Source organism: Eleutherodactylus coqui, chromosome 7, assembly GCF_035609145.1.
Source record: "Eleutherodactylus coqui strain aEleCoq1 chromosome 7, aEleCoq1.hap1, whole genome shotgun sequence".
Classification (NCBI taxonomy): Eukaryota; Metazoa; Chordata; class Amphibia; order Anura; family Eleutherodactylidae; genus Eleutherodactylus; species Eleutherodactylus coqui.
This window is the reverse complement of record NC_089843.1, coordinates 56,361,240-56,375,915: the sequence shown is the minus strand read 5'-3', so window position 1 is coordinate 56,375,915 and position 14,676 is coordinate 56,361,240. Positions and strand designations below refer to the sequence as shown.

The window sequence follows — 14,676 nt, the reverse complement described above, 5'->3', positions numbered from 1 at the left end:
GTCAAAAGGTGCTATAGGATTTTTACAGGATGAAAATGGTGAATTGGTTAAGAATGATGTTGAGAAGGCTGAACTTTTAAATTCCTATATTGTATCTGTTTTCTCTCAAAAAGTTAATGGAACATCAACTGATCTTCCCTGTGCTATTGGGGGAATAAAAAAATGCAGCCTATCTATAGAGAGATGGTGAGGGAACACATAGCTAACTTAAATTAATTCAAGTCTCAAGGCCCACATGAATTACATCCCAGGATACTAAAGGAAGCAGTGGAGATAATTGCTGCACCACTCACCATAATCGTTGAAAATTCCTGAAGAACAGGAGAAGTCCCAGAAGATTGGAAAAGGGCAAATGTTGTCTCCATCTTCAAAAAAGGGAAGAAGGTGGATCCAGGAAACTATAGGCCTGTGAGCCTGACTTAGATACAGAGAAAGATCTTTGAACAAATTATTAAACAGCATGTATGCAAGTACTTGGATAAAAATGGAGTAATTAACCAGAGCCAGCATGGGTTTGTAACAAACAAGTCATGCCAGACTAATCTAATTTTCTTCTATGACAGAATTACCGACTAGGTTGATCAGGGAAATGCGGTGATTTAATATATCTTGACTTTAGTAAAGCATTTGACAAAGTATCTCATACCATACTTATTGAAAAAAAATGACCAAATATGGGATTGACAAGGCAGCTGTTAGGTGGATTCAGAACTGGCTGAGTGATCTTACTCAAAGAGTGGTCATAAATGGCTGCACATCCAAGTGGAAGAATTTATCAAGTGAGGTCTCTGTTGTTAACATGTTGTTAACATTTTTATAATTGATCTGATGAAGGTAATTGATGGGAAACTGATCAAATTTGCAGACACAAAGCTAGGAGGCATAGCTAACACTAGGGAGGAGAGGGAGAGTATTCAAAAAGATCTAGAAAAGTTTGAACAGTGGGTGGTGACTAACAGAGTGGGCAAGAAAAATGAAAAAAAGCACATACAGAATGGGAGGAATTGGGCTAAGCAGCAGCACATGTGAAAAAGACTTGGGTATACTAATAGATCACAGACTGAACATGAGTCAACAATGTGATGCAGCAGTCAAAAGGGCAAACTCAATTCTGGGATGTATTAAGAGAATCATAGAGCCAGTGTGATACACTTCTCTACCAGTGTCATACATCACACACCTATCTTCCCAGTGGAAAATTTTGAGTTGAATTCCAAGATGGCAACATTCAAAATGGCTGTCACGATGGGGATATGGCCTAAGATTTTTCCCCCATATGTAAAATTGGATCACTATTTGTCAAACCATTTTCATTCTATATGAGTGTTTCCACACTTTTGAGACACCCAGTATATACATTTTATGAGGGTAAAAGACAGACTACGCAATCTTACCCAATCAGAGAGAGAGGGAGCTTGAGAGCTAGTCAAAGTTTAGAAATCACAGTTTTGGCATTGAACAGCTTGTTTATAATTAAAGACCAGTAAGCATATTTTGCATTGTCAAGAATGGATACTTTCATATTGTCATTGAAAAATCGGTTGCCAGTCTTTGAACAATTGCAGGGGAGATAAAAAAAATAAAGGTTTCATTTGCCTTTAAACATTTGGGGCAAATATCCTGGTACTTGGGGCGGAACGTGATGAGTAGTATAATAAGTTTTATTTGGCATATTAAGACGATGCCAATTTGGGCGTCTCGAGGGCCAGGCTCACCTGTAAACAAGCCTACCTCCTGCTCTCTCCAGGCTCTAACAGGGAGAACCTCTTTTTTGTGCCCGTATGACAATAAATCATTATATAGTATAGATATTGTCCTCCTGCCAGGTGCTGTTAGCTGAAATTTAGAAAGATAATAGGCTAGTCAGTGTTAACGAATGCAACGCTGATGAATCATGTTTGGATAGCATGATGTCATTGTAGATACAACAGAAGGTGGTTGTTCGGTCCCGTCTTCTCATCCTTTAATTGCTGGAATGATTTAAGAGTGCAGCCAAATACAATGACACCCAGGACAAATATTCCTATATCTTTCCATTTAGAAGTACATGGAAGGTTTAGGTGGTCTTCCAGGCATTTTTTTGATTTTAATAAAAGATCTGGGGGTGGGGTGAACTTGAGCGGGATGGAGATGCAGTACTATCCTGGTCCACTGCACAGTGTACAGAGCTGTGCTAGTTCCGGCATGCAGTGGCTCTAGGAAGCAGCCGATTTACATACAGGGCTTCTGGTGTAGCGATAGCCTCTATGTTTGGGGACTAATCGTCCGCGCCGGGTAGGTTACCTGATATTTTATATATCTATTTTTTGTTGGCACACGGCGCTATCCCATTATATATACTATTTTGAGGTTAGGTTGTCAATTTATAAAGCCTGCAAAGCCTCTTTAAGGTGTTCTGGGAGGGAAGGGTTGCAGGAAAGTGAGGTTTATGCATTAAAACCTGCACTATAGCAGATCTATGCTGCAGACTATACTATACCAGAGAGACAGGGAAGTGCAAACCGTATTTATCATCAGGACTCTCCGTCTTCCTGCATAATCTGAGGCTGCTCCATTGAGAGGTGAACAGATAAACTGCAGTAAGGAGAAAAGTGACCCAATAAGACCTGAAAAAGAGTGAACATTATATTATCAGAGTGCACATATAACTTTGTACAATTACTAGTTAAAATTTTTAGGATGATAGATATTAGGATATGTAGAAATAGAAAGCACTAGAGATGAGCGAGCATACTCGCTAAGGACAATTACTCGAGCGAGCACTGTCCTTAGCGAGTACCTGCCCGCTCGGAAGAAAAGATTCAGGTGCCAGCTGGGGGCAGGGAGTGGCGGGGGAGAGCAGGGGGGAATGGAGGGGAGATCTCTCTCTCCCTCGCTACCCCCCGCTCACTCCCGCAACTCACCGCTCACCCGCGCCGGCAGGTACTCGCTAAGGACAATGCTCGCTCGAGCAATTGTCCTTAGCGAGTATGCTCGCTCATCTCTAGAAAGCACTAAACTACTGGACATCCAGGGACTAGCGTGTAGAAATTGCTGTCATACCAAAGTTCATACACAGTCACTGAAGATATGCAAGGGGTTAAATACGCATGCAAATATATCTATATTATTGTTGTACTTTATATACAGGGGGTGGACAAAAAAAAATGGAAACACCATACAAAATGCATGCCTTAAAATACAAATGATTATAGATCATTTTTCAATAAGACCGGTAGATCCTGATTTTAAGTGGAGGTAATATGACTCAGATGTTGCCAGGCAGAAATGAACATCTCCCGAGCAACAAGCTTCCATTGGTCAGTGGTTTGAGCCACTCTGCTGCTGTAACCAGCTGGCTCCCAAAACCACCCAGAGCAGGGCAAGAGGTGAAGTAAACACAAATTTGGTGTGAAAGCTCTAAGCCAAGCAGGGGTCAAAAGGGCAGCTCATTGCTAATTATTTAAATCCCACGTATTTCGTATGGAGTTTCCAGATTTTTTTCCACCCCCTGTATGTTCCTGCTAGAACCTTCAAAGAGGTCACATAACTGTGTTTTTTTTCTTCTCTAAGGCCGGGCTCACACAGGGATGTGGTAAAACGCTGTGTGTATATTGCAGTGTTTTACCGCTGTGCGAGTCGGTGTATGACAGTGATTTTTGACTGCGCATGACAGCATATCTCACACATGCTGTCATGTACAATCTTTCTTGTTCATTTTTTTTCTTTAATTCCCTGCCCTGTCGCTTACGTATAAATGCCACACATACACAATGTAACTGCGTATGTACAGCGTTTTGTACATACCCATAGAGAACAGGACGGCTCCATCGTGCGTAATACACAGTAAATAGAACATGCTGTGTGCACATGTATTATACGCAAGTGTAAAAGGATCAATGAAAATCAATGTACTTTCACTGACTCCACCCACTATGTACTATGCGCACGTATATTGCGTGTGTAAAGTGCAATGAAATTACACTCGTGTGAGCCAGGCCTAACTTTGCTGCTGTGGAATAACAGAATGTAAGCTGGCCATTAATTGGCTGCTGAGCTGGGTATAAAAGGGAGATGTTGTTCCTGGACTAGGCAATGAATTAGCAGTTTTTGCAGAGAGCCTTGTGAGGAGTGAGCTGCCCCAGTGCTACTGGAGACTGGGTTTGCTGTACCAGAGAAAGTGCGCAACTTGGATTCCTCAAGTAGTGCTACCCATTGTTGCAACATAACTGCCAGAAGGAGGTCTGAAAATCGTCCAAGGAAACGTCAGCTGCAATTACCGACTACAATGCTAACCCACTGGCACCAGTTATCAGTGTAGGGGCAGCTGATGGGGTACTGGAGGGTCTCCCTGGTGCTCTGGTTGTCTGCTTAGATGTGTGTTTAGCTTTGACAGAAGCATCTAAATTAGCAGCCACGATCTAAGCTAATTCCGATAGCGGCAGTTGCTGGAGGCTGTCAGAAACAGCTGATCGCAGCCACCAAGTATGGAGCAGACTCAGCTCTGGGGCCTACGCTATACACCCTACGTGACTGCGAAACATATATTCAGATGCACGGCTTTGCATCTGTCCCCTAATTCTTGCAAAGTACAGTATGTTAGAAAGAAACGGGGAGAGACAGAAAGGATTGCAGGATCAGACTGCGGATTGTTTGTAGAGTGTAACCATGGAAACACATAGGTCTACAATAGGAGCTGCATACACAAGACTTTAGCCTGCAATCTGTGGCACTCCACCTGTCTTGATACTACAAGTTCCAGCATTCCATTAAAGCTTTAGATTGTCATAGCCTGCTGGATATTGTGGTATCATAATGGCCGGAGGGCCGTTAGTTGCAGCCAATAACTTTAGGCCGGTTTCACACGAGTGTATTTGTGTGTGCAATATGCAGAGAATAGAATGGGTTCATTCACATCTCTGTATTTTGTGCGCACATTTAAGTGTCGCAAACAAAAAAAAAACATGCTCTGTTTTTCTGCGTATTTGCGCACCAAAGGTCCCCATAGAAGTCACTGCAGGGTGGTGGATGTGCAAATGCCAGCGCGATACGCAAGGAGATGTGTGAAACACTGCGTAATGGCACTGGAGAATGAACACCTCTGGAAATAATTTGCCATTTTAATCGGTACGACTTTGTTTGCCGCACGCAAATGAACATGACTTGCAGGTACAAGAAGTACAGTAAAATACGCCGATGCGTGTGCAAATAGCATTGTTCATTCTGTGCTTACGCCCACATGAAGCCAGCCCTAGGGCTCCTTCACACGGGTGCGTTTGTGCGCGTTGTTTGTACGCAGAGTTGAGAACCCATTGATGTCCGTGGGCTCGTACACATTTCTGTATTTTGTGCACGCATGCTCTACTTTTGCAAATGTGCACGCAATACGCAAGGGGATGCATGAAACACTGTGCAATTCCACTGGGAAAAGAACACATCTGTAGCTCAGTAGCCTACATAGACATTTAAATTGTGGCGTGGTTGTGTCCCACACGCAAAAGAATGCCTTGCGCATGGAAAAGGTACAGTAAAATACATTGAGCCGTGCACAAAAAGACTTGTTCATGGCGGAAAAGTGCATACGCTCGCATGAAGCCTCCCTTAATGCAACAGTGCCACGTATGATTGAACTGAGTCCACCCAGCATGGGGAAGGGAGGGGTGAGCTATAAAAGTGCTGTTAAAGTCAGCCAACCATTGCATCCTGTTCATGAAGCATTATATAACAAAGGGTTAACGGAGGGCACACCGCCTTCTACCCCCACGAGGATTTCATCCCTGTACAAGAGCATACACTGTCATGGGGAGTTTATAGATACATGTAGCGGATCACACAGCTCACCTCCAAACAGAACACTGTTGTACCTCCTCTCCTGGGGAACCCCGACTGCCCCAGCAAACCAGTCCACCGTGTGCTGCAACGTCTGGTAAAGCCCATCCTGCATAAGGGAAGACACAGGTAGATTTTTGAAAGAGCTATAATACACAGAATCTGTACTGCAGTGTATATTAGGGACATACATACCAATTATTAGAATTACTATAGGGCAAACTAATCAATATCTGTACAAAAGTCGCTACATTTTTGCACATGTCCAACTTTAGCAAAAATTCTGCGGCTTTTGGAGTTTTGCACCCCGCACAACACAAAGTGGGAGGAGCTTAATTGGGCGGGTCCTTACAGTCCCACCAGATTTATTATAGTTTATGCCTGAAACTGGCCCAAATTATAGCTGAAATCTACACTAGGTCTGGTATATGGACCAGGTCAGCTCTACTTATATTACTCATGTGTTGTGCTGTTCCTTTGTTATTCCTCCGGGAAATGTAGGAATGCATTGACAACTGGACTTTATCATTCTAACTCCAAAGTAGTGTGCCCCTACACCAGTGTTTCCCAACTCCAGTCCTCAGCGCCCTCCCAACAGGTCATGTTTTCAGGATATCCTATAGTAAGAACACGTGGCAATGTCTGAGGCATTCACAATAATTACATCACCTGTGCAACACTGAGGAAATCCTGAAAACATGACCTGTTGGGGGTCCCTGAGGACCGGAGTTGGGAAACACTGCCCTACAGAGTTTGACACTGTCAGAGTATATAAAGACATATCCCACTGATAAATGGAATGGTAACACCCAGTTGTCAGTTTTTTCATACAATTCCAAGAGGAATAACAGAGGAACAGAACAATGAAGAATCATCAGAATAGATGCTCCAGAATAGTTTTTTTGTAAATGAGAAATGCAAGAATTTACTAAAACAGACATGTTAGGGATAATGAAAGGATCTACTTAAAGGGGTGCGTGAGCTGTGTGTCCATGCCATGTATTCATGGCCTATGCAGTCACACATTTACCTTGCTCTCCGTGTCTGGGGACCCCCATAGGAATCACAGTTTTATGGCAGCATTAACCCTTTCCAATTCACTGTCTGACCTCTGAAGACATTATGATTTAAGGCTGTATAGCTCCGATGCTGGAAGACATCTGTCGGGGTTCTCTTACTGTATATTGCCAGCCTCTCTGCTGTTGGAGCCTATCCAACGTGTCACCTCATGCAGTACTGGCTTTAGCCAGCAGATAGCACCATTGTATAACGGCAGAAAAAGAGTAAGCCCCCTAGGAAAACCAGGATACAAATTGGATTGGAAAGGGTTAAACCCAAAAGAGTCAGATATTGCTGCGTTCATGACTGATATATTAAATATGACTTTGCATAAGGGTGCATTCACGTGGGTGACTGCAAGTTGTGCGCGACATTCTCAGGCGAGACTCACATTGCACGAACGCCCCATCTGTGTGGGAGACCGCACATCTGCATGTTGTATTCTTATGCGAGACTCGCATGAAAATAGGGCGTGCTACAAGAGAAAAATCACTCATTGACTCATTGAAAATAATGGGTTGTATTATCGTGCGTCTCGCAACCTGCCATATTTGCACAATTTTCTCACTCATGTGAATACAACCAGAGGATTTTATGCTTTTAATTAACATCACTTTAAATATCTTAAACATTACTTTAAGTAACATTAAGGTATCCTCTAATCACAGGATAAGGAATAACGAGCCAATTGGTGAAGTCCAATCGCTAAAACCCACACCGATCGCCGGAACGCGGGTCCAATGTTCCCTAACAGACTGGCAAAATGAATGGAGCAGAAGCATGCATGCTCACGGCTTAGATTATGCTTAAATTTGCCATAAAACTCTTTTCATTTCAATGGGAGTGCCGAAAATAACAGAGTTTAAGCGCTCAGCAATCTCCAGCGCTCTCATTGTACTGAATGGAGCATGTGCACCGCTACTTTATTCTTTTTACCAGTTTCTTCGCCTGTTTTGGCAATCGGTGGGGATCCCACCACCAATCACCTAGTTATTCCCTATTCTGCGGATTGGGGATATCTTAATTTTACTGGAATACCCTTTTAATCTCAATTTATATAGCATGCAGTACATACGAGATAAAATGTCCCCCTATTATGGTGTTGGGTTTTTGTCACCTCTTCCATACCCTTTCCATAATCTTTGGGCCAATTCCCCAACCTTGTTTGCCAACAGTGCAGTTCCTCAGTAGTGGTGCCCAGTAGCAAAGAAGAAGATTAGGACTGGCATCCCCTCTCTCATTCCCCAAGGGTCCCGTTGCCGCTGCCTGTAAGGTACATACACCTTTGGTGGCACATTTACATCAATACTTACGTTAGATTTGCTGTAATGATCCAATATGGAAGGCAAAAGCGGCAAGATAAGTGTAAAGCCCAAAAGGTCAATGAGCAGGGCCAAGAAGACAACTGTTATGACTCTGTGGGAACCTTCTTTAGGCTCTTGCTGGGTCTTTTCTGTCCGCTCATTCATCCTTCCAGGTTGTGTGGAGCTCAGACACCTGCACCCTGTAAAAGAAGAAGTAGAATCCTGAGAACTGCCACTTCCTTCAAGGTTTTACCTCCCGGGACGGGGGCGGTAGTGCTGACTCACAGAAGTATACTTTATGGGTTAAGCTGACATTTCTAGTGCTCAAGCGAAGCTCTCAACCCTACAGTTATTCTTTTGTAACACTCAGAAGTTGTTACAGTACTTCCCAAGCAGGAAGCAATGTGTGATACAGTAAGAGGAAGCTATGCCCTGTAAATGAATATGTTACATATGCTGCAATTATGCAAAGCAACTTGTATTTTAATGGTCTTGCAAAAATATTCATTGTTAAAGATGCAAAAAATCCACATATTGGCTGTTTTAAGCAGTAAGTTTTGCAAAAGTTTATTTCCCAATATGTACATTAACCCATATAATAATTATCTTCCCAGCTACAAGTGTATGTATAGTAAGGCCGCCCTACATTTTAGATTAGTTTTTGGCCAAAAAAGCCATCTCACCTGACACCCCCATGCAGAGGCGTAACTTGAAGCTCCTGGGCCCCAATGTAAAACCTGTAACGGGGCCCCCAACTATAATGCTTTATTCATAGTACTGGGCTTCCTATATGGAGAAGAGAGGCCTTATGGGCCCCCTAAGGCTCCTGGGCCTGGGTGCAACTGCATCCCCTGCATGCCCTATAGTTACGCCCATGGTCCTATGTGCATGCATGCTCGGCTCAGCCAAGTGTGGATGTATGATGGTGTTAGAAAGGACAGAATGCTGCTGTAAGACTCCTATTTTCAACGAACAAAATGATTGGGCATTAAAATCCAATTAACCGATCCTTTTCTCCATTTGCGGTTGGCGGAGAATCAGGACGCCGCCATACACATTAGAGGATCTTCAGGAAACCGGTAAGAGTGCAGCCTAATCTATATGTATTGGGGATGGCCAACCCAACTACAGCATCATCTCTCAATGCCTCAACTATAAACTCATAATTGTCTACTCTCCAAGCGCATCTGGATCGTATTTAAAATAGTCTCACCTCTCCTCATTCCTGATGTCCTCTTCTCTCCTGGGTTCCATTGTAGAAAATGTCTGACACAAAGGCCGGTATAAGCAAATTGTCTGTGGTCTGCACTCAGGAGTGAAGAGGAGTGCAGAAATGGAGAGAGGTGAGGATCAGCATGTCTGGCCTTAGATCTGTATAAAGAATGGTCTGATCTCGGGTCTGTAATTGGGGTATGATAAAGGGGATCATTTGCACTATTTGTTGGGTTTTTTTTGGGGGGGGGCATTGAGTATTTTTTTATTGCTTTTTCAAAAACAAAAAACACCCCTTTTGCCCACCCCAACAGTTTTTATTCTACCTCATCGCCTTCATCAATACACAATACACATACAGTATCTTCCATCTGCGCGGCTGTGCCTCATGACTTGGACTCAAACAAGGTTTTAGCAATAATATAAAGCAGGGGTCCCCAACTCCAGTCCTCAGGGACCACCAACAGGTCATGTTTTCAGGATATCACATAGTACAAACCCCTGTGGCAATGTCTGAGGCACTGACATCACCTGTGCAACGCTAAGGAAATCCAGAAAACATGACCTGTTGGCGATCCCTGAGGACTGGAGTTGGGGAACACTGATATAGAGTATAAGTTAGCACATTACAGGGGGTATACTTCTCAACCTAGTCCTATTCTATATCCTGCATGGTGAGCCATTTATCCCACAACTTTTTATATTTACGAGTAGCATTCCTCTTGCGATATACACCTTTTTCCAAAATAAGAATTACATTAACTCTACTAATAAATTCTCTCAACATTGGTGATACTTCATTCAACCAGTACTGGGCTATCAATTTCCTGGCAATGCAAAGCAGTCGAGCCACCACTAATTTTCTCCTTCTTCGATAGGAATATCCATTACATAGCCCAATATACAGACCAGTGGAGAAGTCTCCAACTAAACCTGGTACACTATTTCTATCAAAGCCAAGACCTCCTTCCAGTAATGTTCTAATTTAGGACAACGCCATAACATGTGAAGAAGGCCTGCAGGATGAACTTTAACCCGGTGACACAATGGGGTGTCCTGCAATCCAATATTGTACAAAAATTCAGGTGTTCTATATACCTTATGTATCATATAGGGTAGGAGAGTCTGTGTTTCATTTAGTGATAGTTTCGAAATATATTGAAGATACCCACCCAGTGTCCCTACTCAGTGGGACCTATATGCCTTTTCCATTTTTCCTTCAGAGGAGAAGGTAACAACTCCATTAGTTTGCCTAGAAAAATAATATATAACGCTGAAATCATTCTAGCTGTTGAAGTAGTATTACCAGTAAGCTCTGCTGGGTGTAGTGGTGTGACCTGGAAGTTGGAAATCAACATTTCTGCACGAAACGCATGCACTAGTTGCAGGTATTTGTAGAATTGAGGCGGCTAAAATTCCATTTCAAGCTGGGCAAATGGATGAATACCCTCTGTGGTCGCTAATTGTATAATATGGCGTATTATACAAATTGCCATATTAACCGTCTGGAGGGATTTCGCCCTCTACTATCAACCAAAACCCTCCTGACGGTTAAGCTCAGCCAAGCTTGGCACTCCATAGATAGGAGTAATTGGAGAGCAGTCCTTCACCCTCATTAGCTTCCTTACCTTCTACCAAATGGTATGCATAAGAAGTAGAGTATGTAAACTACGCGGGGTGCACTTAAACTTATCCGTCACTAATGCTTTCAAATAGGTGCATATTATCAAAATAATATTTAAGAAGGCAAAAGGTACTGTTCTTCGTAATCTTCGGACCCCAGCCCTTAAAATGAGAGGCCAGATAATATAAAGGTGGATTGGGCGCTGCCAGACCCCCTTCATCTTCAAAGTTTTTCTAAATTTATTCGAGATAGAATACTGCCCCGGATAAGCTCCCAGAATAGTTTATTCGCCTTATAGGAGGTCTGTTGTTGTATGCAAATTGGGCAATTATGTAACAAATATAACAGCTATGGCATCCATGTTATTTTTATGAGATTCACTCTCCTCACTACTGATAAAGGCAACTAATGCCATATTTCACGTTTCTGCTGAAATTGTAGGAAGAGTAGCACAATGTTTAAAGTTTCATAATCTTGCAAACGGATAGACGCCTGTACTCCCCGGTACTTAAAGGAGGAAGATACAAGTAGAGGGGCTGGTGTGGTAGCTAGAATTTGTATAGGGAAGAGTTAACGCAAGTAAGATGATGGGTGTGGTAAAATGGAGGGCAGAAGTATGCCTATTTAAGGGCAATTGAATGAGACAGCAGCTTGTATGAAGAAGAGTATACTGTGTCTGTGTAATACTGTAGTGAAATGTAACAAATCAGTTGTTTTTGGATAATAAAGGAATGTCTTTGTGTAGATTGTATAGGAGAGAATGTTTCCTTTTGTTGTTGGTTCAGTCTTTTGGAAACGATATCAACTGAACACATATATGTATCGGTACAATAAAGGGTCTATGCTTTCTGAAGAAATAGTCTGGGTATCATTGGACCCTACAACACCAGAATAGACGTATCAACTGTTATAACTATGGATTTGTCCCAGTTTATTGTAAGTCTGTAGAAGGACCCAAAGTCTGCTATAACTGAAATAACTTTTTCTAATGTCCTTACAGAGTCTGCCTATAAGCCAATTTTCTCCTCCAAAAGTACCCCACTATACCCTCATTAGATCTTATTTGAATCGCCAATGGTTCTATCGCCAAAGCAAATAATAATGGTGAGATCAAGCAGCCTTGCCTTGTACACCTACACAGTCGCAATTAAGGCAACAGCTGCCCATTGACCTAGGCACAGGTTGTGGGTTTGGTATACAAAAACTGAACCCAGGCAAGATATTGCGACCCAAACCCCATGGCCTTCGACAGTGCCCAGAAATATGCCAATTCCATACTATTAAACACTTTAGCAGTGTCAAGGGACCACAAAATATCTCCCAGATTATCTACTGGGATTTGTAAATTAAGATAAACCCTACAAATATTAAATGCTGTGGACCTCTCCGGAATAAAACTAGTCTGGTTCGGATGAACCAAGCATGATATGACGCCTGAGAGCCTAGTGGCTAAAACTATAGCCAAAATCTTTACATCCATTGGTGATAATGATATAGGGTGATGCGACTCTGGTAACAATGGGTACTTCTCGGGTTTAAGGAGAACAATTATAACAGCCTGTGCCATGGAGACATCATGCTGCCCCTGTTCCACAGCATCTAGGACTACTTCCAGGAGCTGCGGCAACATTACCTCCCCAAATTCCTTAAAGACTTCAGCTGGTATACCATCCATACCCGGTCATTTGTTATTAGATTAGGAAGCTGCTGCTTCCTGGACTTCATCTCAAATCAGGGGGAATCCAAGAAACATCTGAAAATGTAGACAGGGGTGTGGATGTCACCTTCCTCAAATATTGACTTTTTCAGAATCTTTAGCCGAGTCCATAGTATATTGATCCAGGGCTCTCTGTACCTATGGCTAATTAATTATTATCAGTAGCATTGTGATTCTGAATAAACAGAGACTCCATCTCTAGTAGTTCCTGCCCCAATGGGCGACGCTTTCGCTTCACATAGTTAATTGCCTGAATAAAAGTTCCTTATACAAAGGCCTTCATAGCGTCCCACTCTACTCCCAGTCTGAACCCCATCTCAAGTCCGATCTATGATGGCGTTAAATTCCCCTATTATGAACAGCGGTGTGTTGGGTATGGCAACTGCAAATTGTAAAATCTGTTTCAACACTCTACTATCGTAAGGGGGTGGGATGTAAACTGCAGCGAGTATATATACAAACTTATGTAATTTACAATGCAGGCATGTATACCGACCATCGGGGTCTATGGTTTTAGTGTAGCACTGGTAAGGTATCATTCCATGCACTAGGACGCTAACCCTGCGGAAGTAACTAGTATGGTATGCCTGATAACTACTGTTTGGTATCCCCAAGATGTGTCTCTTGAAGTCAGAGAATTAACCCAGGGCCATACTGTGCTAGCTGTTGAGAAGTTGCACTGCGTTTTTTAGGGTCTTCCAATCCCCTTACATTCCAGGACACTCTACCGCAGTAATAGAGCTAGCCATATTCTAATAGTGCAAAACATCATGGAAGGATATGGGACACCCATCACAGCCACGCAGCAATAAAAGACATCCGGGAGACTCTCCCACGCCCAGCTGTCGACCATATTGGAGACGAAAGCTCCAGCTTGTAAAAAGAAAATACTTTTGTAGGTAGAACAATAGCGCAAGAACATGAACAAACAATTGTAAAGTACAACTCTCCAAACCTGTCTCACCAGAAACAGGACGGGGTACCAGCATATCAAATTGGCTTCTACCTCATTGGGGTTTTTTGCCTACCTCTGGATCTAAATTTTTGGGGGGTAATAGGCTGAGCTGAATGGACGTGTGTTTTTCGGCATTGTTTGGTAATGTTTTTTTTAACTGAATTCAGCAAAGGAACTTCCAAACCTCCATTGCAGATATGAAGAGGCCCCATCTAGCGGTTTGATTGTAAGGGACTAGAGATGAGCAAACGTACTCGTTTCGAGTAATTACTCGATCGAGTACCGCGATTTTCGAGTACTTCCGTACTCGGGTGAAAAGATTCGGGGGGGCGCCGGGGGCGGGGGGAAGCGTGGCGGAGCGGGGGGTAGCAGTGGGGAACAGGGGGGAGCACTCTCTCTCTCCCTCTCCCCCTCACTCCCTGCTGCAACCCCCCACTCACCCACGGCGCCCCCCGAATCTTTTCGCCCGAGTACGGAAATACTCGAAAATCGTGGCGTTTGGGCGAAAAAGGGCCGTGGCCGAGTAGGTTCGCTCATCTCTATAAGGGACCTTTCACACTGGACGGAATAGACCATACAACGTACCACAAGCCACAATAAAATCCGCAGGTCTGATCCTTCTTTCCCCGACATCATTGCATCACGCAATAAAAATTGCGCAGCCTACAATATTAGCCTATTGGTGGCTGATGTCACTATCACTCTGACTGGGACTCCCACTGTTATGGGGGCACTGCGACTATCCCTTATGGGCGCTGTAGTGTTATTGCTCTAATCTGTAAAACATTTTTTATCCATCTTCCGACAGCTCTGAGTTAGATAAGGAAACTGATCACTGAGACAGTAGGTTTCCGACTCAACTAAATCAATCACTGTAGAAAACCTAATAAAATTTATACTGAGGGGGCGTGGCCAGCTAATGGAGGAGTGAGACGTGCCTCAGCTCGGCTCCCGCATCCAGCCCCATCTAGCCGACACGTGGAGGACCCAGACCCGG

General features: G+C 43.2%; 1 protein-coding gene across 2 annotated transcripts in view; it reads right to left on the bottom strand.

Annotated features, from left to right (window-relative positions):
* Positions 1 to 14,676, bottom strand: part of MFSD10 (major facilitator superfamily domain containing 10) — a 68,508-nt gene that overhangs the window by 36,032 nt on the left and 17,800 nt on the right. Inside the window, exons 1-4 of one of the 2 annotated variants that reach the window (XM_066573050.1) lie at positions 8,457 to 8,528; positions 8,181 to 8,371; positions 5,821 to 5,917; positions 2,503 to 2,606 (exon numbers count right to left, since the gene is read on the bottom strand). In XM_066573050.1, coding sequence (XP_066429147.1) covers positions 2,503 to 2,606; positions 5,821 to 5,917; positions 8,181 to 8,336 — 357 coding nt within the window. In that variant the 5' untranslated portion in view covers positions 8,337 to 8,371; positions 8,457 to 8,528. Of the gene's footprint in view, positions 1 to 2,502; positions 2,607 to 5,820; positions 5,918 to 8,180; positions 8,372 to 8,456; positions 8,529 to 14,676 lie in introns of those variants that run through there. The other variant, XM_066573049.1, reaches the window with a different exon arrangement.